At 56.1% G+C, this 24,699-nt stretch overlaps 1 protein-coding gene and 1 long non-coding RNA gene across 4 annotated transcripts in view; one reads left to right on the top strand and one right to left on the bottom strand.

Moving 5' to 3' along the window:
- LOC104018411 (LIM homeobox transcription factor 1-alpha-like) overlaps positions 1-24,041 on the bottom strand; it is a 30,985-nt gene extending 6,944 nt beyond the window's left edge. Inside the window, exons 1-6 of the mRNA XM_087778180.1 lie at positions 23,855-24,041; positions 23,308-23,385; positions 19,531-19,717; positions 839-1,071; positions 218-375; positions 50-127 (exon numbers count right to left, since the gene is read on the bottom strand). Coding sequence (XP_087634306.1) covers positions 50-127; positions 218-375; positions 839-1,071; positions 19,531-19,717; positions 23,308-23,385; positions 23,855-24,041 — 921 coding nt within the window. The remainder of the gene's footprint in view (positions 1-49; positions 128-217; positions 376-838; positions 1,072-19,530; positions 19,718-23,307; positions 23,386-23,854) is intronic.
- On the top strand, positions 2,139-11,046 carry LOC148052909 (uncharacterized). Of its 3 annotated transcripts, XR_015709132.1 has the most exons (4): positions 2,139-2,890; positions 7,632-7,861; positions 7,951-8,229; positions 10,043-11,046. It is a non-coding gene; the product is annotated as an uncharacterized LOC148052909 (long non-coding RNA). The 3 variants fall into 3 exon arrangements; XR_015709133.1 differs by lacking the exon at positions 7,951-8,229 and having other exon boundaries at positions 7,632-7,710; XR_015709131.1 differs by having other exon boundaries at positions 7,632-8,229.
- Positions 24,042-24,699: the final 658 nt, after the last annotated feature.

Genomic DNA, 24,699 nt, shown 5'->3' with positions numbered 1-24,699 from the left:
ATCCCACAGGTACGCAGAACCCAGCTGTGGCACGGGAACCGTCACTCACCTTGGCTCTTTGGTTCTGGAACCAGACCTGTACCACCCGCACAGTCAAGCCCGTCTCGGCTGCCAGGGTCTCTCTTACCTGTCCACAAAACCCGGAGAGCTGAATCAGAACTTAAGTTGCACTTAAAAGGATCCAAGCCAGCAGTTGTGCTGAGTGGCCTCCTTATACCTTTCTGCAAGGTTTTGAGGAAACCTCGAAGGAGGCCTTGAATGCCCGACGCTGCTGCGTGGTAAGGATGGTGCGCGGGCGCTTGGAGCGCTTGTGGTCTTTGCTCTCCTCGCCGCCTTTGCCGTGCGAGTGGCTGCCGTCTTCATCCTCGCTTTTCACTGCAATGGAAGATCAGGAGCGGTGATTCAGCAGAGAGTGGCCTTTCTGAGCCATCTCCCAGGGCAAGGATTCAGAGAAACTTGTCAGAGTTTTTTGCTCCTTCCAAGGTGCGATTTAGAGCAGGGGCGCGGAACGAAGCCGGCAAAGCTTGGGGACTGAGCTGTGGCTCAGGGGAACCCTGTCAATTCAGAGACAGAGCTGATGGGCCACCCCGGCCCCGTATCATCCGTTCTGGAACGGCTCAGAGCAGCACACCCAAACCTCTCCAGATCAGCCAAGCAGATCTCAGCAGCCTGGTACCCCCTTGGCTGCCTATCACCAAGGGGAAAAGATGCTACAGCCTCCACCTACCTACATCTCCTCCCTCTGAAGCCTTCCCTATAGTTAATTAGGGAATTAGGCTCAACTTTGTCCTCTACAAAGTTCCCCACCCGCAGCACCGCTCCAGCCCCGGCCCCTCACCGGACTCAGTGGGTGCCGGGCTGATAGCGCTCAGCATCTCCTTCTCCTTCTCGTAGTCACTGCGGCACAGCAGCTGCCCCTCCTTGAGCACAAACTCGTCTCCCCGCTGCAGGCGCCGCTCGCACTCGCAGCAGTAGAAGCAGTGAACATGGTAGACGTTCTCCAGCACCCGCATGATGAGCTCGGAGGGGGCGATCGCCTTCAAGCAGCTGCTGCACTTGGTCTGGAACAGCCTGCAAAGAAGATCACGGTGGTTAGACACTCGGGCAGGGAAGATCAGCCCTGGGTTGGGGCTCAGGAAGCCAAGAGAAGGGGGTGGATGTTTGGAGCCGTGCTAGCACGTCCCAGCAAGAAGTGTACGTCCCAACCGTGTTTTGGAGCTTTCGGACCTTCCGTAGCCCCAGGGAGGAACACAAACTTGCCTGGCCCAACGGGACAGAGCTTTACGTCCCCTCTTCCTCTCTAGGCCTGTTCACTGCCTGGCTTTGTTAGGTTGCTCCTAACGAGAGGACTTTATGGAGCCCTCCAGGGCCATCCCCAGGGCCTGGAGCAGCCTTACAGGGAGTCCCACGGGGGGAGGCTGTTTGTGCCCCGCACCGTGTCCAGAGAGAGAAATAAACAACTGCTGAGCGCCCCGCGTACAGAGCAGATGGTTCTGATGAAGTAATTTGGGATCTAAACAAATGTGAGCGGTGGTGGCTGCCGGCTGACAGCTTCTATTTAGCCACTTGACAAGAGAAAGTAATAAAATAGGGATTAATTAGGCTGTTGTTTAAACACACAGGATCTTCCCCACCAGCAGGGAACTCATAAACTGGGATTGAGAACAAGACTGGGTTAATCCTCCTGGCAAACTCTGTGGAGCAGGATGAAGAGGCTTACAGGGGTGGGCTCATCCCTTCCAAATACCACCATGGATTTGTGCTGTGCGGTGGCTTTCGGCTGAAGTGTCTGGGACATTCCAACTGGAATGGTGTGGGATTTCTCTCTCCTTTGTGTGAGCGTCTCCCCGTCTCTCTTTCTCTCCCCTTTCCCTCTTTGTCTTTCTGTAAGTCACACTTGAAAAATAATAATCGAATTTGAGTTGAAAAAGCTGGGAGTAAAGAGCAGCCTTTTAACCACAACCTCTCACTGTCTTAACGAAGGAGCAAACTGGGAGCGTGTTCCAGGCGCAATCCCAGTCCAAATCTGGGCTGAGTCCAAATCTGCCCCTTTCCTAACACCAACATCCTTCTGTTACAGCAGAAGGGAAATACTAAAAAGAATAAAAAAGACCCAACAATAGAGCCAGTCCGCGATCACGACGCTCTGGGATCAGTCAGGAACACGTGACACGTCACTAAACGTTAAGTTATTGATGTTCCTGGACTTTAAGGCCAGATGGAAGATAACGGCGATGTAGTCTGACTCCGTGTTCGTTGCAACCCAGAGAATCTCGCGCAGGGATTCCCGCCTCAAGCCTGTTCGCTGGTGGGAGATGTGCAGCGAAGGCCAGCCAGTCACGGTCTGGAGGCTCCAAGGGAAGGAGGATCTGTCCACATCCATTTGGAAGAGGTTCCAGAGGCTAACTAGCTCCTCACCCCTAATTTCCAATGTGGATCTTCCTTTATTCCACGCCCAGCAACTAGACTTTGTCATGTCTTTATCTTCTTGAGAACCGCTTTTAATTAGTTGTGCCAATTGTGGGTAATCAAACTATTCTTCTTTCCAGGTTTCTGTCCCTTATCCTTCAAACAACCGGTTTAGGAGTGAGTACTGCCTTTTCTTTGCATCTCAGCTGGGAGCATTACCATCCCCAAAGAAAGATCTGCCGGGCTTCGCTATATGCTGTCACATAGCTGAACCTAGGGACACAAATGCCGTTTGAGTTTGAGACAAGCTAGCCCCAAGCTCCCATCTGGTCTTACCGTATCTTTCAGAGCCGGGTTTGCTCCTGTAACGCACCCAGGCCAAGCTGGTCCTGCCTCGGAGCCCCAAATCCAGGGACAGACCCATTAAGAACACGGACCTGACAAACAGAAGCTTTTCTTCAATATCCCGACCTGACTCCAAGTAAGGAACAGGGTAGTTTAGGAAAACACTGATGGAAAACTCCCTGTCTTGTTTCAGACTTGTGTTTCCTTAATTAGTTTTACCCATAGAGATACTGGAGCATTCCCTGGGTCCTTTTATATTTCTAGCCTCAGTGATATCGCTGGTTGCTTGAGGGAAACATCCAGAATATTGCTTAGCCAAGGCAGGTAGAGGAAAGCTTTGAGCGTGATGTGCTTCTAATTGCGGGCAGGCTGATAGCGAGAGGGATGGAGCAGAACAAGGGAACGTGGAAACATGTCAGAGCCGGGAAAGGAGACCTCTTCACCTGCAAGGCACCAAGCCGGTTCCTCCCGCTGCTGTTGGGACGAGGCAGTTAGCAAGCCTTATTTAAAGATGCTGTCATGTGCCAGATTTCCATGAAAAGGGCTTTTTTTGCAGCTATCAGGTGAGGGAAGCGCCGTTACTGCAGCGTAACTCAATAACGCTTTCGGCATGGCAAGGCCCGCGCCTTCCCATCTCCCAGCTAAGCCCCGAAAACAAATCCGCTCTGCTTTGTACTAATTGAAGAAAACATTCAGCAAGCAGCTCATAAACACGGTGTCAGCTCGCATTACACAAAATTAAAATTCTCAGCCCCTCCAACACCAGGAATTCCTAAAGAGGCTGGTTTTAATATTGCCTGAATCCGTTTAAGTCAAGGTAATATTGTTTGGGTTGCCATAGGAACAAAATACATCTCCGTCGCTGGCAGTGGGTTACAAGGAGGCTTGGGAGGCTGTGCTGCGGACGCGGCTACGCGACGTCTAGAAGCGGCTGCCTGCAGAAACGACGCTGAGGGACAGGCCGAAAAATAAGCGCGTTCCCAGGTTCATAATGAAAAGTGCATTTAGGAACAGCAGTGACACAAGCGAGATCTCTGCATGCTCCCGGAGAAAACAGCCTCGGCAGCAGCAGGAGCACTTCTAAGTGCCTGTAACTCACGACAACTATATCCTGCTTCTTTTGGAAAGATCCCTATGCCGCCTGAGCCTCATCGTCCACGTACCTCCTCTTCTATTTTGACCAAATCTCCCCATGTCCTTACTCAACACTCTTGTTTCCTCAAAATCCCGCCTGAGTTTGATTTCTGTTCGGGATTTCCTTACAGGAGGTGTGGTAAGGCTATCAACTTTGATTCCTGGAAACATTCAGAAACCACCCAGCAAGCAGAAGCGGGTGCGTGCGCGCAGGTACCTATCCCACGTCCTTCTTACCAGCTTGCCTCAAATTAATTACCTTTGCAGATGATAGAATTTGATTTTCCTGCCAGGGCATTGCTCACCTTGGTGGAAAAAGTGACAGTAGCAGGAAGGCAGATGGGCTTATATCGGGAAGGTCTTTGGGAATTGCAAAGGCGGTGGCTCTGGAGCAAGCGGAACGGTTACTCACGAGTCAGCATCGCGAGAGAGGCTTGGGGCTACAGGCACAGGTTTTGGCAGCCGGTTCGTCACGCTCATGGGCGCTCAAGGCAAGAGGACCGGCGTTGCGGGCAGGATAGCAGCCTGGCTAGCTGTGGCAAGCACATCTGTAGCATTTGCCAGCTCAGAGACAGCACGTGTCACCCAAGCAAGGATGAAGATACACGGTATCTTAAAGAGAGCTTTGATGCTGGGCTGGAGGCCAAATTCCCTGCCTGCCCACACTCTTCCTGCCAGGAGGTATTTGAGGCCAGCCCCGGGGCCGCCTGGCTGACAGGCGTACGTGCAGCAACGCCTTGAAAGTCCCAGTGCTCCTTCTCTATTTCTCTTTTATGCCTGGACACTACAGCAGTGCCCACCATCTTCTTGAAGCTCCCTGAAATCTTGGTCCCAACAGCATCCTGTCGCAAGGAGTTACACCCTGCGAACAACCATTCCGTTATCTGATTCCCTCACCCCACCTACAGCTTCACTGGCTCTTTTCTACCAGTAACGATTTGCTTTTCTTTTAATAACAAAACAGTTGGGGAGAGCCCAGCGTGCAGTTAATTCCCCCCCGCCCCGAGAAGTTCAGTAAAGTTTCAAAGTGTGGAGCAGCGGGAAGAGGAATCGCAGCAAAGCGACCACGTGCATCTTGGCTTTTGCACCCGGCTGAGGAGCCCTGAGATCTTTCTACGTCCTTTCAGACATTTCATGGACTTAATTTATCAGACTTCAGCCCTGGTACAACACCCCAACGCCTAGCTCTCCGTTAATCCTTGCAGAACGCTCCTGTCGCAGCTCAGGGCACCGCGCTCTCGGCCGATGGCTCTGGAGGAGAGGCGGCAGCCCAGCTCCCAGCTCTCCAGCTGGGGATGAGCTGAGCACAAGTTATTTGAGAACCTCTCTGACCCGCCGTGGCACAGAGAAGATGCTGACCCAGGCCTGGGAAGGGTAATTTGGGGGGCATACGCTTGTCTCGATGGGATTAAAAGGTGTTAATGAAGCAAGGAATAAGCTGGGAGGCCTGTGCTTCATGAAACTAGCTTATTTAGTTAGGGTTTAGTCAAAATGAAGCAGTCCAGGCTTAAGCAAGGTCTGTTTACTTAACATTGAGCTGCAAAATCCATTGTAGCCGTCTGAAATATTGAAGTGGAACTTGCAAAGCCTCTTTCCAGATTTCGGGCTGGGGGCTAGGGGCGTGATGGGGAAGGGGACACACGAGGGAAGCGAGGAGGCAGCGGCAGCACAATATGCTCTTTCATTCCCTACTGCAACAGCCATTTCCCCCAATTCAGCGATACAGAGTGGCACCAGGGGATTAAGGGGAAAAAATTTCCTTCTGCTTAATTTCTGACTTCTTCCAGCAACGTTTGGGTCAGAGAGAGAAGGAGTAATTTGGGGGCAACAGTTACCTTTGCTCTCCGTTCCCTCCAAAGCTCTTTGTGGGTTAGGTGAATAGATTTGCCCCCAGAAAGGAACTTTGTAATTGTGGAATTATGTCATTGTGCCTCTTGTCAGAAATAGCCAAGACTCAAATGGACTCAAACCTCCTCTCGTGTGAGCGTGTACACCAGAAAAGAAGTCTTCAGGAGTCAAACCTTACCAAAGCCAAGCTGCCTGCTGCATGCAAAGTTCTCCCCCCGAGGAGCGGAAAAAACCAAATTTAAAATACCAGGTGTTAGTCAGCTCGCTTAAATGTTTCACTAAAAGGCAGAAGGACGGGGTAGGAGTCGGAGAAGAGCCACCATCGCACTATTGCTGTTGCATCTTCACAGTCGCACCGAGGGAATGACCCGACCTTCTCTATCCATCGCTGGAAATATTACTTATAAGGAGGAGGGCAGCACCACGGTCGTGTAGAACAGAAGGATTTTGGGACGGGGCACGCAGCAGAGAGATCTCCCCGGAGTTTTACATCGAGCGCCACGAGCAGCATTTCATGTAATTGCGCTTGGTTATAAAAAGTAACCAAAAAAACTGCATCTCATAAGTGTGGTCCTGCTTGACTGGACCCTGTAAATGCCCTTGGCATCCACCCAGGAGGTGAGAGGTGTTACAAGCTCTGCTCCCTGGGCTTGATTCTGTTCGTGTCGGCGATGAAAACTGACGCTGAAAAAAAAACCCCCCCAACCACTACCGCTGCCGAAAACCTAAACCACAAGCAAAACAGAAAAGCAAAACAACCCCAAAGAGGTTCCCAAAGCCAGAGAGATTCATAAATATTAAAGTGACACAAGTGAAATGCTACTGAAAGATTTAATACTGTGCTGCTGCTCTGTCCCTCAAGGGGTTAAACCCCCCACTGCGAGGATATTACTGCCAGCACGGTGGCACTGAGCCATCACCATATAATCTGATGAACTCTTTTATTAAATTTCACAGGCCTGTCTTCTTTATTAAAATCTCCCAGAATTCATAGGGCGCCTGTCATATCACTGCTGAATGCTAACAAAAAAATGTGGGTTGTTGGTTTTTGGTTTTTTTTTTTCTCTTTTTCCCCCCTTTTCCCTAACTACTGCCAGGGAGGGGTTGCGTTGCGGGGTCTCCGTCAGGTGAAGGAGAGCTGGGAGGGACGGTGCCACGGGCTAAAGTACAGCGGGAGAAGGGGGCTGGGTGCTTTTGCAAGCAGGTAACCCCCCCAAACCATCTCCCTTCACACCCTGCAGCCGCTCCCTGCAGACAGAGCTTGGTGGCGGGGAAAATGGGTCCCAAAAAGGAGTTTTACCTGTCTCTGTACCCGCAGGTGCTTGCTTTCCTGGAGGGGCAGCTCGCAGCGTGCGGCCCTTCCCAAACCCCGCTGTGCCCCGGGCAGGGGGCTGCTGCGGTGACGGAAAGAGCGTGGCAGGCCCACGCTTGCCAGGTATCGTGGCTCTCGACAGGAGCCAGCATTAACCACCGCTTCCGAGGAAGAAAATGAGCAGACTCCTTCCAAGCCCATCCAGAACAGAGGGATGACAGCCGTACGCGTGCCTTGAGCCGTTCCCTCCTGCCCTTCGCTTTGAGCTCCTAACACCCCATTTAACATCCAAGCTGCCTTGCGCTCGCAGCCCTGCAAGAGCTCTCCTAAGCTGCAAATACTGTCACTGGGGCAGGGCGGTGAGGGGGACTGGGCTTCTGCAATCACCCTCGCCTCTGCCAAGCAGAGGCAAAAACGTTCCTGCTCTGTTTTAATCCCACATTCGGCTGTCTCTGAGCTGCAGGAAGGTGGGATTCAGCTGTTGAATCTCTACAGACCCACGCTGGACTGGAAATTAGGCTGCAGCTTTGGGTTTATGCTCTTTAGAGCATACTCTAAATGCTTTTTTTAATATTTCCAACAGGAGACTGTGGGAGTCCTACCCCGAGCTGAGCGTGGACGGGCACAGCGGACCACGGGACGCACAGAGCTACAGCGTGCAGGTGCAGCGTTTATTTCTCTGTAGCCCGTGCAAAGTTTCCGCTGTAATTCGGAAGCTCTTGTGGAGTCCTGCGCTTGGTGCTTTTTAAAGAATATTCTGCAGGCTGTCAGGAGCGACAGAGCAAAGCCTCTTGCTAGTGCGGGATAGAGGAGGTGGGTCCTGCCCCAAGCCAGCCACCTCTGCCTGCCTGCCCAGAGAACGGCATCGCCCTCCTCTTTTTGAAATGATTTTCTCTTCCAAGGGCGGAGAGCTGGTGTAGTGCCTTGGCAAGCTGCCCCGCTTTCGGACTCCGGCTCTTACTCCACACTGAGCTCTTAAGAAGCTCCCGTCCCTGGTTCAAAAAATGGGAACTGCATCGCTACGGGGATTCCACCGCTTTGGGAAGAGACAAAGTTCCTGGTCCGGCATCACCAAGACAGCACCTTTCTGCTGTCCCCTGAGAAGGGAACCATCAGCTCCTTTCTCTCTCCTGTTTTCCCCCTCTCCACTCAACGAGGCGCAACCCAAAAGCTCGCTCCAGGTCCGCGGGTTTAAAGTTGGGAGTTATCAATTCATATTGATTTTGTCCTGCCTTATTGCCTGGCTCCGGGAAGCCTCCGCATCTCCATTAGTATGCCTGGCAGGAGAAGGGTTCCTTCGCTTAGTAGCTAGGGGTGATATTACCGATCCAGATAGTATCCAAACTCAATATCCTGTTTCTCCTTTTCTCATTTCCTGTTTGCAGGTCTGAATGCTGGCGTTGTCACAGCGAGAGGGGGGAAGGCAGGGAAAAAGAGAGACAGCAGGACAGTGTGTGCACGGGAGAGGGAGGGCTGGCGGTGGGGGTATTAATGGGGGAAGCGAGGGGGAGGGAGGTAGAAGGGCTGCAGACACTTTTATTACAGATTTAATAATGACAAAAGAACATCATTAAACATTCATTAGAATTATTTAATTAAATTTTACTTTGGAGGGGGGGAAAAAAGAGATTAGATATGATGTAAAAAGCAATATTGATTGAGAAAAGAACAAGCTTGGGAGATGTGATTTAAATTAAACTCTGCACTCTCTCCCTCTTCCCTCTGTTTTAAACGAGGAAGGGGGCGTGCGGCGGCGCAGGGGACGATTCAGTAGCGCGCAGCGGTAACGGGGCAGCGTGGCTGCTGCCCGCCACCGGGAATGCCCCCATCCCGCCCTAACGTGGCGACTGGAGCCAACTTCCCTGGCAAAACGCCGCCGGTCCCTCCGAAGGGTTTCAGAGCTCTGCACCCTGGGGCTGGGTTGGGCATCACCGGGTGGCAAGCTGGAGATAGGCAACTGGCAATTAAAAATTGTAGTCCCTGTCCGGGCCTTGCTGGAGTTTTTGTGGAGCTCTGGGCGTATCCTCTCTGTGCCGCGGTTCCCTTTGCGGGTTAGGAATAACAGAGCATCCCCACCGCAAGGGCTGAGAGTAAGTCCTGCTTTGAAGTCCTTTAAAGCAAGACTCATTTTAGAAAGAATTAAAATGCTCATACAAAACAGTCGTGGCCCAAGAGGGGGCCGGGACAGTATTTCAGCAAAATTTAAGCCTGCGTTAAGGATTGAGAAGAGAAAAGGTATGCTTCTGCTAACAGCGGCCTTAGGAAAAAAAATTGAATGTAAAGTTGCCTCGATGAGTGATCATCTACGGAGAGCACGCCAGGCTAACGCAGTCAGCTTCTGAATCCCTCTGTGTGGATGCTCTTAAGGCAGATGCCAGTTAAACATAATCCAGATTTAAAAAAACTAAGAGATGTTTTAAACGGTGAAAGCTGTTAAGCTGTCACCTAATAGGAACCCGCCTGTTTAACTCGAGAAACCGGCTGATTTAATAGCGCGGGAGATCTCCACGTACAGACCAGCCTGACTTGTGATGGAGGGGGTAGGAATAAAGAGAAGCGAAGTTAAAAATTGTGAGAAGAAAGACAAGAACAGAAAAAAGAGCAAGCCAAAGCCTCAGGGACCGGGTCACAAACTGCAACGCAGGCTCTCCTGGTCCGCAAAGCAAGTTGCACGCAAGCGGACCGTGAGCCAAAAGTAGCGTGGTAGCTTGACTGCGCTTCCAAGACAAACTGGGATTATTGGTTTGAGCCCGAGTCTAGGTTAACGAGGCAGCTTCCATTTTGGCAGTAGCCTTGCAAAGGCTGCCTGGTCGTGCACGAGCTCATTAAATGGGTGCAGTGCTGCGTGGCTGCTCATTTCTCTGCTTGAACCGCGGCCCTAAATTTACTGTAGCACTGGAAGTGAATTACATTGCTTTGGGGGATTAATGTAACCAGTTTAAAAGCACACTGGTAATTAAACTTGTGCATCTTTTTTTTTTTTTTTTTTAACAGGCCAGCCTTCTTTCTAGCTTCACCTTTCTCCTGGCACCAGCGAAACCACATCCAGGAATCGGGGACGGTGCTTCTCCGCGCAAGGCTGACCGGCTCCGATATTACCACCGCTGTATCGGCAAGACCTCAATAAGGGAAAAAAACTGTGTGAGCAGTCAAAGATGTGTGAAGCTGCCGCCAAGATAGTTAGGATAAACTGTAATTAACCACATTTAAGCTTAATTGCATTAAGGGGGAGGGGGAAATGAAAGCTGGAAGCAGATTATGGATCTGGCTTATAATTCAATTTGTGCAACAGCTAGGAAAGAAGGGGCTACATTCTCCAGCAGCGTGTTAGCAACGCAGGAGGCGTGGAGCTACTAGGACTCCAGAGACGATCGGTGAGCAGAAACAGCAGAGGGAAAGAGAGGGAGGATTGGGAAGCAGAAGGTAGGAAGCAACCTTGGGAGAAACAAGGGAGAAAGAGCAGCTTAACTCCTCCCAGAGGACTGGGGGGGACAGGCCGGAGGATCTCGGTTCAGGGTACTGCGTGACACCGACAACGCTCGTTCAACATTGCCAGCTGTCACCCGTGTTTCTTTAGCGTCTGGCTTCACACAGACTTCTCAAAGAAGAAAAGAGAGGATGGAGAAACCGGGCGATAGATTGTAAGTGCTACGCTGGCAGTGTTAGACAAGTTTAGAAATAAAAGAGATGTGGTAATACAGGGATGGTAGCACCTCTATGTTTTGTAAATCACCTTCCCTTAAATCCTTGCAATCAGCCACACCAGCCGTGGGCTCTCCACGGTAGCGCAAACTCTCTGCTGGGACTGAGCGCCCGTAAATACCTTCCAGTGCATCCCCTCTAAACCACTGCTGATTGTAAGAGAGAAGAACAGGGTCTGGGCTCCCCTTGCCGTGCTCCGGGAATCCCCTAGTCTGGGAGAAAAATGATTTCTTAAAGCATCAACAGTTCAGGGCTCCCCTTTGCCCATCGGGATGCTCGTGCTGCATGGGAACAGCTCCTGCCTGCCCGCCTGCCCGCCTGCCTGCTCTTTCCAGCGCTGCAGCCCCTGGCACTGCTGGAAGCTGGCTCTCAGGAGTTTATTTCTGGCACCTTTGCCTTCGCGGCTGCCCTCTGGTGGTCCCTGGTTCCGGACTGAGAGAGATGCTGCGTCCAGAAGCAGGAGCGTGGTACGGCCTCCAACCCTTCAGCGCCTTGAAAAGCATAAGCCTGTCCCCCAGAGCCCTTCCTGGTGTGCCGCTTTAGGAGCTGGCGCTGGGAAAGTCAACGGAGCAGCGCGTCGGCTTTCCTGCAAACGAGCTGCAGCGCTCGGCGCGTGGCATGGAACATCCAGAACCCCTGGTAACTGCTGCGAGGGACAAGCGGTGTATTCCGGGCACGGAGAGGGAAACGGAGGTGCCGGGGTGAGGACAGCACCGGCACCCAGAGTGTAACCCTGCTCCTCGCCTGCTAGCCCAGCCTTGCGGCAACGGCACCGCTCCTCGCCCAGACACTGCAGTGTACGAACCCGCGAGCCCAGCTGGGGTTGTGCTGGGTCTAAACCGAATTAATCTTGGGGAAATCGTGCCAGGCATGCTGTCAGAACACAGCCGGGTACCGTGTCCAGTGCAAACCCTCGCCCTCGCAGCCACCGCTGACCCGAGCGAAACTTCCCTCCTCTTCCCCAGCCCAGCGAACGGTGGCCGGCCCCAGAGCTTGGGGAGCTCTGCAAGCAAGGCTGCGAGGCTGGGGGCACGGGAAGGCAGAGCTGTAGCACGTCTATCAGCGCCACGGTAATAAGCTCGGCCCTGAAGAGCAGGCTGTTGAACCCTGTGCTGCTCCGAGACTGCTTGCCTGCTGGACCGCGTCCACCTCCCCAAACCCAGGTGCCAGCTGGTAGCATCCTCCATATCTGCTTCGTGCCCGTAAAGTCACCTGCAGCCTGAAAGGCTAAGAAACGTCTTGCACTGGAAGTGCCGAGCATCCAAACCGTTTACAACCACTCGATTGTTAAGGTACATCTGTGTCCTCTGGCTGGGGGGAGCCGATACCCTGAATTATAGTTGTTTACTTGGATATCTCACTCTTTTTGGGTTCATATTTTCCTTTTCCTCATCAGAAGAGAAAGCAAATTATCTTTACAGGCAGGCGTTAGCTGATCTCGGCCTATGGTCAGAGGGCTCCAGGAGCTGGGTGGTTAAGAAAACTCTGCCCAGTAGGAGCAAGAAAGTTGGTGACATGGGTCCGGGAGAGACTCAAAGCCGTGGAACACAAAATGTGGAAGGAAAAAAGCAGCCCAAAAGAGAAAGAGTATCTCTCAAAGTAAATTACATTTAATTAAACTAGAAAAATAATGTGCCGCGCACGAAAAAAAGTTCTTCCTCCCCCATGTATTCCCCCCATTATAAAAACAATCCAGCAGCGATGGGGAACAGACAGCACGTGGTGGCTGGCTTCTTAATCGCGCTCAAGGCGCATCTGCATATTTCTTTCATTTTGCAGTGATTATAGAGTTAGTGTTTAATTTCCTGGGCCCTGCGAACAAACCAATGCAAGGGAACAGTGCGAACTGGGGTAGGAATAGCTTTGCGTAATTAACGTCATTAATCATCAGCCGGGCTTCGCTCTCAGTGGGAGACGGGGCTCAGCCACCCACCCGACGAGGACGGCGGAAATGTTTGGGATGGGGAAAAGGCAGGAGCTTTTGCGACTGGGTTCTTTGCTGAAGCTTTGGGGAACCCATCCTGCTCCACGGCAGCGGTCCCGCCGTGTCCAACAGAGATTAAAAGCTGCAAACCCACCGGGGCTGTCCTAAAAACAGGGCACCAAGCTCCTTCCCGGGTTCAAGCCGCCCAGTTTCTGCACTACTGAGGTCCCGCTGCTCCTCACCAGTGGAGCAGGGGTGGCTGCAGTGACCTCCCCGGTTTGGAGGAGCAAAGTGTCTCAAGATAAGAGCTGTGGATGCTCCTCGGAGGACCAGCAATAAGCACAACTCGCCCTGCTAACGGGTGCTATCGAAGGGCGTCCGGACTCGGCCCCAGCACCCAGCCCGGAGGAGCTGGAGGGAGTTGCAGGCTCTCTCCTTCCCACCTCCTTCGTCCCCTCCTCTCCCTCCGCGCTACTCGAGGAGGTACCCGCAGGCTCTGTTAGCCGGGCACGCGGGCTCCATTCATCACTGCCTTGTCAAGGGTGCTCATTATCTCATTTATTTGCTCACTTTTCAGAGCACTGTCACTTTTCATTACCTCCCTCCAGCCCGACGGAGAGGGAGGGCCAGGAGAAGACACGACTTGGAGGGGACCCCGTTGCTCAGCGGACGGAGAAGCTGCCCGTGGCCGAGCGGGGCAGGAGGGACGGATCCCTGCCTGCTGCCTTCAAAGCAAGAGGACTGGGATGCCCAGCACAGTCGGGAACAGCGGCGCTTGGTAAAGCAAGACTGGACGGGCAACCGGTAGCCCCTTTTAATAGTAGCTATCATCAGCTCTTGCAATCCGTCACGTTTTGGCACTGTTTTGTCCTTGAGTCCCTGTTTTTTGGGTTAGAAATACATCTCAAGCACCACTTTTTAACATCCTCATACCTAGGAAGCGCTCTGATAATTTCTGAGCTGACTCTAATCAAACGTCCCAAATGCACCAAAGGGGAAGGAGAAGCTTGAACACTTAAAAGCCAAAAAAATCCCACCACAAGGAAAAAAAAAAGTTCCCAAATCCTGGTTTCAACACCCATTTCATCATTTTTAGGGCCTGACTCCTGCTCCTGGAATGCGATGGGGTTTGCACACAGCGCCTGGGCTCGCTCTTGTCCAACTCCTGTCCCGGCTTCTCCTACCCGGGAGATCTTTGCTCAGAGGGGAGCCCTCCCACATGGTTTTAAACATTAACCAGCTTGCTCAGAAGAGTTGCCAAGGTGCTCGGTCTGGGTCAGTCCCCGATATTTGGGCAGGGAGGGTCACTGCCTGTTCGGCAGGGAGAAGCAGGGCTGCTGGCTACTCCTTGGCTGCGCCACGCTGCTCCTCTGGATGCACAAGAGACTTTTCGGTCCCCTCTACCTTCCCTCCGCATCCCAGCCATCACCTGAGCCCACATCTTTAAGCTGCTTACTCCACCCGATGAAAAAAGTCAGCTCCTATTTCCCATTTCTCAGGCAACTCCATTCGTATCGCACTGCTTACCTGCCTGCTGGGCTCTTCCTAACCTGCACAGCCCAGAAAATTGGCCAAAATGGTTCAAAGTCCCAAGAGGACGATGCTGGATGTCACTCCAGGCTACCAAAATAGCAATTTGGCAGCCGTGCACCAAACGCTCCGGTCTCGGAGCCCAGGTTTCCCACCTCTGCTCTCTGAGCATCCCTGCTCGACACGCAGGGGTAGCCGAGGTTGTCTGTGGTGGGTTTCAAAAGGCAAACGAGCTGCTCTCGGTTCAGAAGGGTCTCCCTGAACCTCGGCCACGCTTTCATGGCCTTTCAAAACCCTCGTGGCTAGGAATATTATATCTCAGCTTCAAGTGCAGCGCTAGGTTCTGCACGTCTCACCCGGCAAGGATGAGGATGGCTCCGAGAGGACCCCAAAAGGGATGCAGGCAGAGCCGATGGCTGGGATGCGCTGGTCAACCCCTCCTCGACCCTCTCGCTTCTCCAACCCGATGGAGAAACCACGGCGATTCAGGCAAAGACCGAGGACCAGGAGGGCATTCGGAGGACTCGGTCTGTGCTCAGCTGCGCCGGTCACGTGCCAGCAGCAATGGAGAAGCTGCAAGTCAGGTTCGAGCCGAGTTCACCCCGTATCTCTACAGAGGATGAGCAAATCATCTCCACATGGGCAAAAGGAGAGTGTGGAGGAGAGGGGGAAGGCTGCCAGCGCAAGGCTGCGGTTCAGATCCCTCTTGACAGCTCCCCGGCAGCCCCCACATCGCCTGTCATTCCACAAAACAAACTTCAAAGTAAACAAGGCGCCCAGGACCCGGCCGTTGCAGCCACTCTATCATCCTTCAGCAGTATTTTTCCTTCCTCCCCCCGCTCCTTCTCCCGAGCCGTTGCATTTACACGAGCTGCCCGGAGCTGGATTTACAGGGCAGGTGCCTGAGCAAAGCACAGGAGAGCTGGCTGGGCCCCAGGCAAAAGGGGAAGAGGAGAGTTTCACAAAAGCCTTCAGACTGTGGTTTTATATGATAGGGACTGCAGAACAACATCCATCTTCAGGCTTAACATTTCATCTCTAGATCAACAGTCCGTTCCTTCCCCCACGTTCAGCTGCAGCTGCTGGCTTATCTCTCCATTAAAGCATTTTCCTCTTATTGCGCAGTTTCACATGAGGAGGAATAAATGCCAGATGGGTCTCCCCGCCGGGTCACCATGCTGCAAGCCCCGGTCCACGCCGCAGCCCAGGGCGACACTGGATTCTGCGGGCTGGGATTCATCGTTGGCCAAAAAGACGAACTTTGGAAAGTCAAGGCCAAGAATGAATACGCTGGGGGACAAGATTTCCAAACAGGACGACTGAGAGTTTGCCTCCCTGGAAATTCCCATGCTGGAAGCACAAAGGTGCTGAGCGGAGGCGCCTTCAAAAGTGCCTGAAGCACCAACTTTCAAATGCACTTAAGGAGCTGGAGACCCTAAGGGGTGGTTTTGAAGCTGGCTGAGATAGATGCTCGGGAGCACAGAGGTGGGATGGAGCAGCCCGTGCCAGGGGTCCGCAGCCCTGCAGCTGCAGCTGAACGCAGCGCGGTGCTAGGGAAAACAGCGTGGCCGCGCTATCCTGCCCCAAAATCACGAGCAAAAAAGCAATGCTGGAGGCTGAGGTCTCCCCGCGTGGAAACGCCGTCGTCGGTCTCGGGTCAGGCACGCCGGAGCAGGAGCCGATGCTCCTTACAGACCGGTTGTGCAAACATGTTTTTATCTGGTTACTCTTAACCACAGTGGTCAAACCCACTCCAGCGCTGGCTCCTGTCTACCTGCACAGCAGCCAAAGCCAAGACCTCGTGCAGGTCCACCTCCTTTGCTTCAGAGCGTCCCGGCACCCTCACCCTTCGCGGGGACGGTGCGGTGCCGCCGCGCTCAGGCAGCCTGTCCTTCCTTTCCACGTCAAGCTGTGGCTGTGCCTGCCCGGCTCCTTGTCCCTGCCTCTCCCAGCCACCCTGGACAAGTGGGCAAGCCCTGGTATTTTTATTACCATTCCCATCGCTGCCAAGCGCTTGCGTCAGTGGCCGGGAGGAGGCTGCGCTCCCTCTTACGAAGCGCAGGGAAGATAAGGTTGGACGGTTAAGTCTTTAGAGGATGCTGCCAAACTTCAGGGAATGGATGGAACGTCTTCCCGGCATCCTCGGATGTCTGTGTGACACCAGCTCTTCCCAGCAGCACCAGCTGCAGGAGGTCACCGCCAGACATGGGATTTCCAGGCAGCAGCACTGTCCCCCCGCCAATATTGGAAGTCTCAGCACGGGGAAGATGAGCTGGGAGGGAGTGGGTGGGAAGCAGCTCGTGTTGTGCCCATGGGAGATGCCCATTTGATAGAGGAGGAGAACCGAGGGAGCATCACCGTCAGCATGAGCCACCAACTGACCCCGGGCCGTCTCGGTGCCTCATGCCATGGCATTAATGGCATTGCCAGCAGCCGTGGTGACAAGCACCGACGTCAGGGAGCTCCGAGGAGCTCCCTATCCCAGGCAGGGAGAAGCTCACAGCGTTTTCCGATGTATCCAAAGTTTGCCGGAGCGTCGCCGTGATTACTTAGCTCTCTTGCCAGAGGCAAAAGGAAAGGTGGCAACCTTCGAGCCATCCCCTGCCTTCGAGCCATCCCACGCCTTCGAGCCATCCCCTGCCCTGCTGCAAGGCGGACACAGAGCCAGCAGCCAGCGTGGCAGCGGCTCCGTTTTTTACAGACACGATCAAAGTGCTCCGTGCCCAGAGATAACCTCCGGCAGGATCGACCCTGCCCCGGCTCCGTGGAACGATGCCACTTGCTTGGTGCATCCCGACAGGAGGCTGCGGTGCTGGCTCATCATTCAAAGTCCTGCTCGGAGAAGCGGATCCTGCACTCCCTTCAGGCTCTTCCAGCTTATCTCTTGTTCCCGAGATGCTGAAGGAAAGGGGGTGGCCAGAGAATAAGCTCTCACCGCTCCGGCTCCGAGCTGTCAGGGATGGGCCTTAAGGGAAACGAGTGGCTTGTTGTGCCACATCACCCCCCAAAAATGCCACCTGGGGCTCGTGGCGGCTGCCAGGGGAAGGCAGAACTGGGGACACGAGGCTGTCCTTAGCAGTCAGCCCCTTTCCGTGTCCTCCCAAACTCGTTCCCAGCTGCTGCTCTGCTGCAAGCTGCTTCCAGGCTGCAAAAAATGAGGGTGCGCAAACAGGGTCCCTGGGCTTCCCGACGCCCCGTGGAAAAGGAAAGCACGGGCGTTTGAAGGAACGCAAAGGGGGGAGGCTCCGGTTTTCCCGTGGAGGGGAAAGGATTTGCCCGTGGCCGCAGAGCCGGACAGTGGCAGAGAGAGATTTCCATCCGCGTTCACCTCCCAGCGGTGTGAGGAACGCTAACAAGCACCCGAGCGGCTTCCTTAATAAAAGTGCAGTTATGACCACTAAAGGCAAACGAACCTTCACCGCTTTAGTGCTGGGGCAGGGCGCGCCCACGCATCCGCCACCAGCGCTGCGGGAGATGCTGCTCTTTGAGCTCCGCAGACAAGGCTGAGTTTGGGACAAATCTAAAAACCTGATTTTCCCGAGGATTTCGCAGGCAGCAACGGCTATATTTTATCAAATCGTTCAGCCCAGAGCAGAGCCCGGCGATGCGCAGGGCAGCTGCTTCCCCAGCGGTCCCGCAGTCCCTCCGGGTACCGGCCACGCTTTCGTTTTAGGGATGTCTCCTTCCCTATCACACCACCGCAACCCAGCTTTCCCCTTCTCCTCCTCAAAATGCCTTCCGCCCCTCCAGCTCCGCGGGCCGCTTCCCCCTCCTCAGCTCTGCCCGGACGCACGAACGCCCCCGCGCCGCGGCTGAGCGACGCAATGAAAATCGCACGACGAGCAGAGGAGCGCGACGGCCCCGTCTTCTCCGGGAAGCCCTAGCAAGGTGTTCGAAAGCAAATGAGGTTGGACTGGACGATCGCTGTAGGTCCCTTCCAACTGAAATAAATACAATATTCTATTCTATTCTATTCTATTCTATTCTATTCTATTCTATTCTATTCTATTCTATTCTATTCCTACTTCACTTCTTTTCTTTTCCTTTCTTTTCTTTTTTCCCTCTCCTCTCCTCTCCTCTCCTCTCCTCTCCTCTCCTCTCCTCTCCTCTCCTCTCCTCTCCTCTCCTCTCCTCTCCTCTCCTCTCCTCTCCTTTCCTCTCCTTTTCTCCTCTCCTCTCCTCTCCTCTCCTCTCCTCTCCTCTCCTCTTTTCTCCTCTCCTCTCCTCTCCTCTCCTCTTCTCCTCTTTTCTTCTCTCCTCTTTTCTTTTCTTTTCTTTTCTTTTCTTTTCTTTTCTTTTCTTTTCTTTTCTTTTCTTTTCTTTTCTTTTCTTTTCTTTTCTTTTCTTTTCTTTTCTTTTCTTTTCTTTTCTTTTCTTTTCTTTTCTTCTCTTCTCTTCTCTTCTCTTCTCTTCTCTTCTCTTCTCTTCTCTTCTCTTCTCTTCTCTTCTCTTCTCTTCTCTTCTCTTCTCTTCTCTTCTCTTCTCTTCTCTTCTTTCCTATCCTATCCTATCCTATCCTACCCTATCCTATCCTATCCCATCCCATCCCATCCCATCCCATCCCATCCCATCCCATCCCATCCCATCCCATTCCCATTCTATTCTAAATATCTGGTGCTGTTGACCCCCCTGAAGGCACGGATTGCCGCCACGAGCAGAGCCAAGCCCAGCACCTGGCCACAGCAAAGACAGGGCCCGGCCACGCGGCGCAACCAAAGCCCTGGGCTCCCTCGCACCGAAGAGCGGGTGCCCCGCTGCGAGAGCGTGCCGGGCCGGCTTGGAGCTCCCGGCGTGCCGGGCCAGCTTGGAGCTCCCGGCGTGCCGTCCCGGGCACAGCGTGCACGCTCCTGGCCTCGTCTGATCTGCTCTCCACCCCGTGAGCAGGACCTTCGCCGCAAAGCAAAGCTCCTCAGGTTAAATCTGCTGGCCCGCGGGTGCCGGGAGGACACGGCATGGGGTGCTGTCAGCTCCTGGGCAGCCTCGGACCTCCCGCAGTCCTTGAAAAAGCATCCCAACAACCAACAGCTCGTCCTTTCTGCCTCTTCAGCCAACAGCTCCTCCCGTCACCCTCTTTGTCCCCACCGTGTCACCAAGTTAAATCAAAGCTAAACGCTTCTGTCCCTCTGTTTGGACAGCATCCCTTTGCAGGGGACCTCTGTGGCCCTCACCAGCTCACCTGGTCCTCGCCAGCCTACGTGACGCCAACACCACGACGCCCTTTCGCAGCCCACCCTTCCAGAACCCCACCTCGCGCCTGACCCTCCAACACGGTCAAAACAGAGCCGAGAGGGAAGGAAAAAATCGGCGAAAACCGGAGAGCACTTACTTCTCGTAGTCGTGTTTGCAGTAGAGCTGCCGGTTGCGACAGTAGCAGGTCCCGGAGAGCGGCTGCAGGCAGACGGCGCATTTCACGCAGCCTTCGTGCCAGGAGCGCTCGTTGACGCGCAGGAGGAAGCGGTCGGAGATGGGGGTGTCGCAGCCGGCGCACACCTCCCGCATCTTGGAGTCTGAACCTGGGCAGCAGGGAAAAGACGGCGTGAGAAGGAGTTTTCCTTTGCTGGGGGGGAATCATGTCCCGCAGTAACAGCGTCTGCCTTTTCGGGGGGGATGCTGAGCCTCCATCACTCCTTGCAATCATCTACTGTTGGCTTTTGCTTTTTTTATTTTTAAAGCCAACGGGGTTAGCGCAGGAGAGGGAGAAGGGAGGCTCGGCAGGGAGTTTTTGTGACAACCTTGAAACTAAATGCCAAAGTTGGCTCTGCCAAAGCAGCAGGTTCTGGGTTTCTCTGCAGGTGGTAAATCCCTGGTGACCCCCAAGCCCATGGCTCTGGCACGGGATAAATCGCAGAGGACGTGGAGAACGCACATTCGGGAACCAGAGAGCACGTGTACGTGCGTCTCGGCAGGAGACTGCGGGTGCTGAGCTTGTTGGAAACCTTGCTCCAGGTCCGAGGACAGACCCGCGTCTGAATTTTGTCCGGTTTCACCCCAGATTCGATGCTAAGAGCTGCTTAAAAAGGCTCCAGAGATTTGGGATTTTTTTCCTCCTCAGTGTTATCAACATGTAAATCTATGGCTGCTCTTCAAAGGCTTCGTCATGATAACTTCGAGGTAAAGGAGTGAGTAATAAATGCGCCCTATCTGGGGCGCTGGGTCTGGGCTGCAGGCTGAGCCAGGCAGCGGCACCCTCGCCGATGTCCCCAGCCTCCCCCTGCCAAGCTCCTTGGGTTTTACGAGCGCTTATCTCTGTCCTCTCCGGCTTCTCGATGCTTTTATCCCCCTGTAAGCTTGTGGATCCTGGGGTAACGCCTGCCCGAGCCCCCTCGAAGGGTTGGGGGGATGATGGCATCCCACGGATGAAGCTTACGGCTGTTTTAAAAGGCAAAGGAGCTGCCAAGGGCACCCAAGGTCTTCTGCTGCGCCTTGGAGGAGCGTGGGGCTGGGGGGGAACGCTAAGCCCAGCTCTAATTTGGGCGCTGTCCCAGGGCAAGGACTCAAAGCCAACAAGGAGAGGTGGCAAATGGCAGGAGCCGCGTTCCAGTGGAGAGCCCTGCGCAAGGCTGGGAGACACGGAGGAGCCCTGGCCCAGCAGCATCGCCAAATAAAGGGGATTTTCTGCTTCTCCAGGAGCATGCAGAGACTCTCCCAGCCCTGCAGATCTCCCCCAGGCTCTGGGAAGCAGCCCTTACACCTGACTGCGCTCCTCCGCTGATGGAGATCCCAGCCAGGACCCTGAGTCGGCCCACCACCAACTTGCTTCCCGGCTCCTTGGACTCAGCAGGCTCCAACTGGCGGGAGGAGGACAGAGGAGTGGGACACGGAGCAGGCAGGACCGCCACGGCGGAGGCAAAATGCGGGCAGGCAGAAAGTAGCCACGAGCAGGAAACTTTCTGAACGCTGTTTCTGTCCGATTTTAGCTAGAGATGCTTCCCCCAAGTCCTGAAATCATTTGAAACTACGGCAAATGCTCTCAGGGCGCTGCTGCTGTTACACCAACGCAGGAGGGACGGGGGGGGGGGGGGGCAAATTGGGCTAATTTGGGCTTTCTGTGCACCCGAAAATGGGGGGGGTCTTGTGCGAAGGCAGCTTCTGCCTCGCTTCGTCGCGGTGCTTGGGTTCGGGTCCTGCATCTCCAGCGTCCCAGCTGGCCGAGCCTGCAGACACGTGCCAGGGCGACGCAGGACGCGGGGGCCGGTCGAGTCCCTCGCAGCTCCCAGGCTCGGCACAGCGCGTTAATTAAGTGCTGGGACCCGGCGATCGGGCGGCAGCGGCAGCTGGAGGGGACCAGACCCCGAGAGCCCTCCTGCAGATTGGGATCCAGCAGATCGGGAGTGGAAACGAGGATTTTAGCCCAAGAAGAGGAAAAATGAACGTCTGCCATGCTGCTGGTGGTGCCGGAGCCGCAGCACAAGAGCTATACTGGTGCAGCTCTATAATGCCAGGAGGGCAGCGTGGACGGCCAAGGCAAGGAGCAGCCACATCCCCGTGGCTGTGGGCACGTGCGGAGGTTCTCCGTGGACGTTTATCCCACGCTGAGCCTCCCCTTCTCACTTTTTTCTCTGTTATTAACTTCTGGAGCCAAATATTTTCACCCTTCTTGACTTTGACCCCACGGGCTGCGTGGCGCCGCGGGACCAGCCAAACCTCCAGTGGGTTAGAGGCATCGGGGACTAAAATTCCCCAATTTTTCTTTAATTTAGGGGGAAAAAACAGGGAATAACCTAATAGCAAATTAATCTGAGAGCAGACAGTTAAATCACCAGGGAGCTCCGGGAATGTGGGATCAGTCGAAAAGGGAGAGACACCAAACTTCAGCCCTGGGATGTTTGTGCCTCCCTCGCCCAGCGAGCAGGCAGGAGGCTGCCAGGGGTTCGAGGCGGCGGAGGCAGCAGAATCCTGCCCGCTGCCTGCCCGTGCCGGGCTCGGGATGCACAGGCAGGGCCCGGAGCAGAGGTTGCTGCCCGGCAATAAGTCACACCCGAGTCTCGCTCGAACACGGTGATGCCATAACACGACGGGAGACGAGCGAGCGATCCCGAGCCCCAGGGAAAAGAGGGGATGTGAAAAATCCCAGGAAAACGGTCGGCTGCCCTGAATCCCCCCACAGCCAGCCCGGGAGAAAGAGGCAAAACTGAAAGTAAAGGAGATGCTGCCTCACGCTGCCCTAAAGACAGCAGGCTTATAAAAACGCAACAGTTCGGACCCGCAAATCCGTTAAGGAAGAGCGATCCCACCCCACCACGTCGTGGCTCTCTGAGACGGGGACAAGGAGGGGGACAGGACCCGGCGAGCCCAGCGTGGAAGCGGAGGGGAGGCAGCTCGGGCGCCTCATCCCGGTATTGCCCCCAGTTGACCCCCCGCATCCAGGCCCTCCCACGGCGCGCGAGCCCCCCGCCAGCTCTCCGGGGCAGGTAGCCTCGCCGCCGTTTAAAATTCGGGGCAGCAAAGCCAGCTATCGCCCGCGGCTGGGACGGTCGAGGGCCACGCGACCGCAGCCTGGCCCTGCGCCGGCTGCTCCCGAAAATCAGCCGAGGACCGGGATGAACCGAGGCTCCGCGGGGGCTTATCCAGGAGGTCGGGACAGAGCGGGGTGGAGGCTGGCTCTGGCCCTGTCCCTTCGGGGCTCCGTGCCTTGCTAAATGCCGGTGCTGCCTGCCGGCAAGGACAGCCTCAGCCCGCAGCGCCGCAGCTGCTTTGGGGTTGCAAGATGGCATTTTGCAGCGTGCCAACATCTTGCCGCGGCTTTTGCCGCCTCCAAATTGGCAAACCACAGAGCCAGGCTGAGCGAAGGGGGTGCTCCCTCTCCCCCGGCCACCCCGACAAGCCGGGGGGGAAGGAATCTCTTTCCTGAGTGGGGAATAAACACCGCCGAGGAGCCGGGAATGCCGCTGACGGCAGATGGGATCATACGGTTGGGGAAAAACGGGCAGGGCCGCCTGGTCCCGCTGCAACTTGCGGACGCGCCGAGACCCCCGCAGCGGCCCGGGGAGGATGAGGATGGGGCGAGAGCCACGGCTGCCGCCCGAGCAGCCCGGGCCTGGGGGTTGAGGGGCTCCCCGCTCCCCGGTGCGTGGCACCCGCTCCCGGTCTCTCCGGCACTCACCGAAGCCCAGGACCGGCGTTGCCTGCTGCAGGCAGGACGGAGCCTCTTCCGTCTTCATGCCGGCGGCCAGCGCGGGGGCTGCGGGCGGAGAGGAGCGGTAAGGACCGGGACCGGTCGCCTCCCCGCTGGCTCGGGGCTCCCCGCTGCCTCCCGGTCGTTTTCCGCCTCCCGGAGCTCCCATTAACGAACGGTAACGAAATCCCGGCGGCGGCGGCGGCCGCCCGCCCCGCTCCCCCCGGTCCCGTTGGGGTTAAGCCCGACCTTGCCCCCGGCAGCCCCGGAGCCCACCCCGGGGGCTGCACCGGGGGCTGCGGCCGCGGTGCTTCCCCCCCCTCCAGCTCCCCGTCCCGTCGGGACACGGCGGCCCGACGGGTCCCTGCGCTGCCGGTGCCGCTGCCGGTGCCGCTGCCGGTGCCGCTGCCGGTGCCTCGGCTCACGGACGGGGCGCACACCCCTGTCGCCTCCCCGAATTCCCCCCCCCCCCCCGGGGCATCCCCGGTTACCGGCACCGCATCCCCACCCGTCCCGTCCACGCGTGGCTACTTACCGGCACAGCGATACCGGTACCGGTACCGGCAGGGAGGGGAAGGGAGAGGAGCGGAGCGGGGCACGATCGTACGCGGGGCAGAGCGCGCAGCCCCCGCCCGTGTCCGCGCCCGCGCCCGTGAGCGCCGCCGCCGCCCCCCGCCTCCCCCGGGAGCGCGCCTGAGCCGGGAGCGCGGCGGGGGCCCCATCCAGGCGGGGACCCCCCCCCTCCCCGTTCCCCCCGGGGGCCGAGGCCGGGAGAGCCCGGTGAGCCCAGGAGGGGATACCGACGGCGCTGCCGGCAGGAGCTGTCGTGACAGAGGGAGCGCTCCTGACGACAGGGGCTGTCGCAGGCACGGGGGGGGGGGGGGCTCGGCGGGGTCCGGAGCGGGAGCGGGGGGGAGCTCTGCCTCCGTTTCGCCGCTCACCGCGGGGTTGCCGGGCTCTGTCACGACAGCCGTGTCGTCGACAGGGCAGGCGGAGGAGCGTCCTCCCGCCGTCGGGGCCGCCGTGGCCCCGCTCGGCCCCGGGGACGGATGCAGCGGGACCCGGGGGGGACCGGGGGGAACGGGGGGACCGGGGGGAGTCGGGGGGAACCAGGGGGACCGGGGGGAGCCGGGGGGAACCAGGGGGACCGGGGGGACCGGGGGAAGTCTGGGGGGAGCCGGGGGGGACCGGAGGGAACCGGGCCGGGCGCTGCCGCTGCGAACCGGGAGCGAGCGGCGGGGCCGGGGCTGCGGGCGGGGGGGGGGCGGGGGGGGGCACGGCCGGGCACCCCGGTACCGGGCGGCTGAGAGCGGCTCCCACCCGCTCCCTGCAGCGCGTCCGCACCTTGCAGTGTGCACACGCGTGGGCACACCCGCACCT

Source organism: Nipponia nippon, unplaced genomic scaffold (assembly GCF_047370975.1).
Source record: "Nipponia nippon isolate SJK-2023a ecotype South Korea unplaced genomic scaffold, ASM4737097v1 scaffold_42, whole genome shotgun sequence".
NCBI classification, from domain to species: domain Eukaryota; kingdom Metazoa; phylum Chordata; class Aves; order Pelecaniformes; family Threskiornithidae; genus Nipponia; species Nipponia nippon.
Note: the sequence above shows the minus strand (reverse complement) of the source record. Positions and strands in the feature narration are given on the sequence as shown.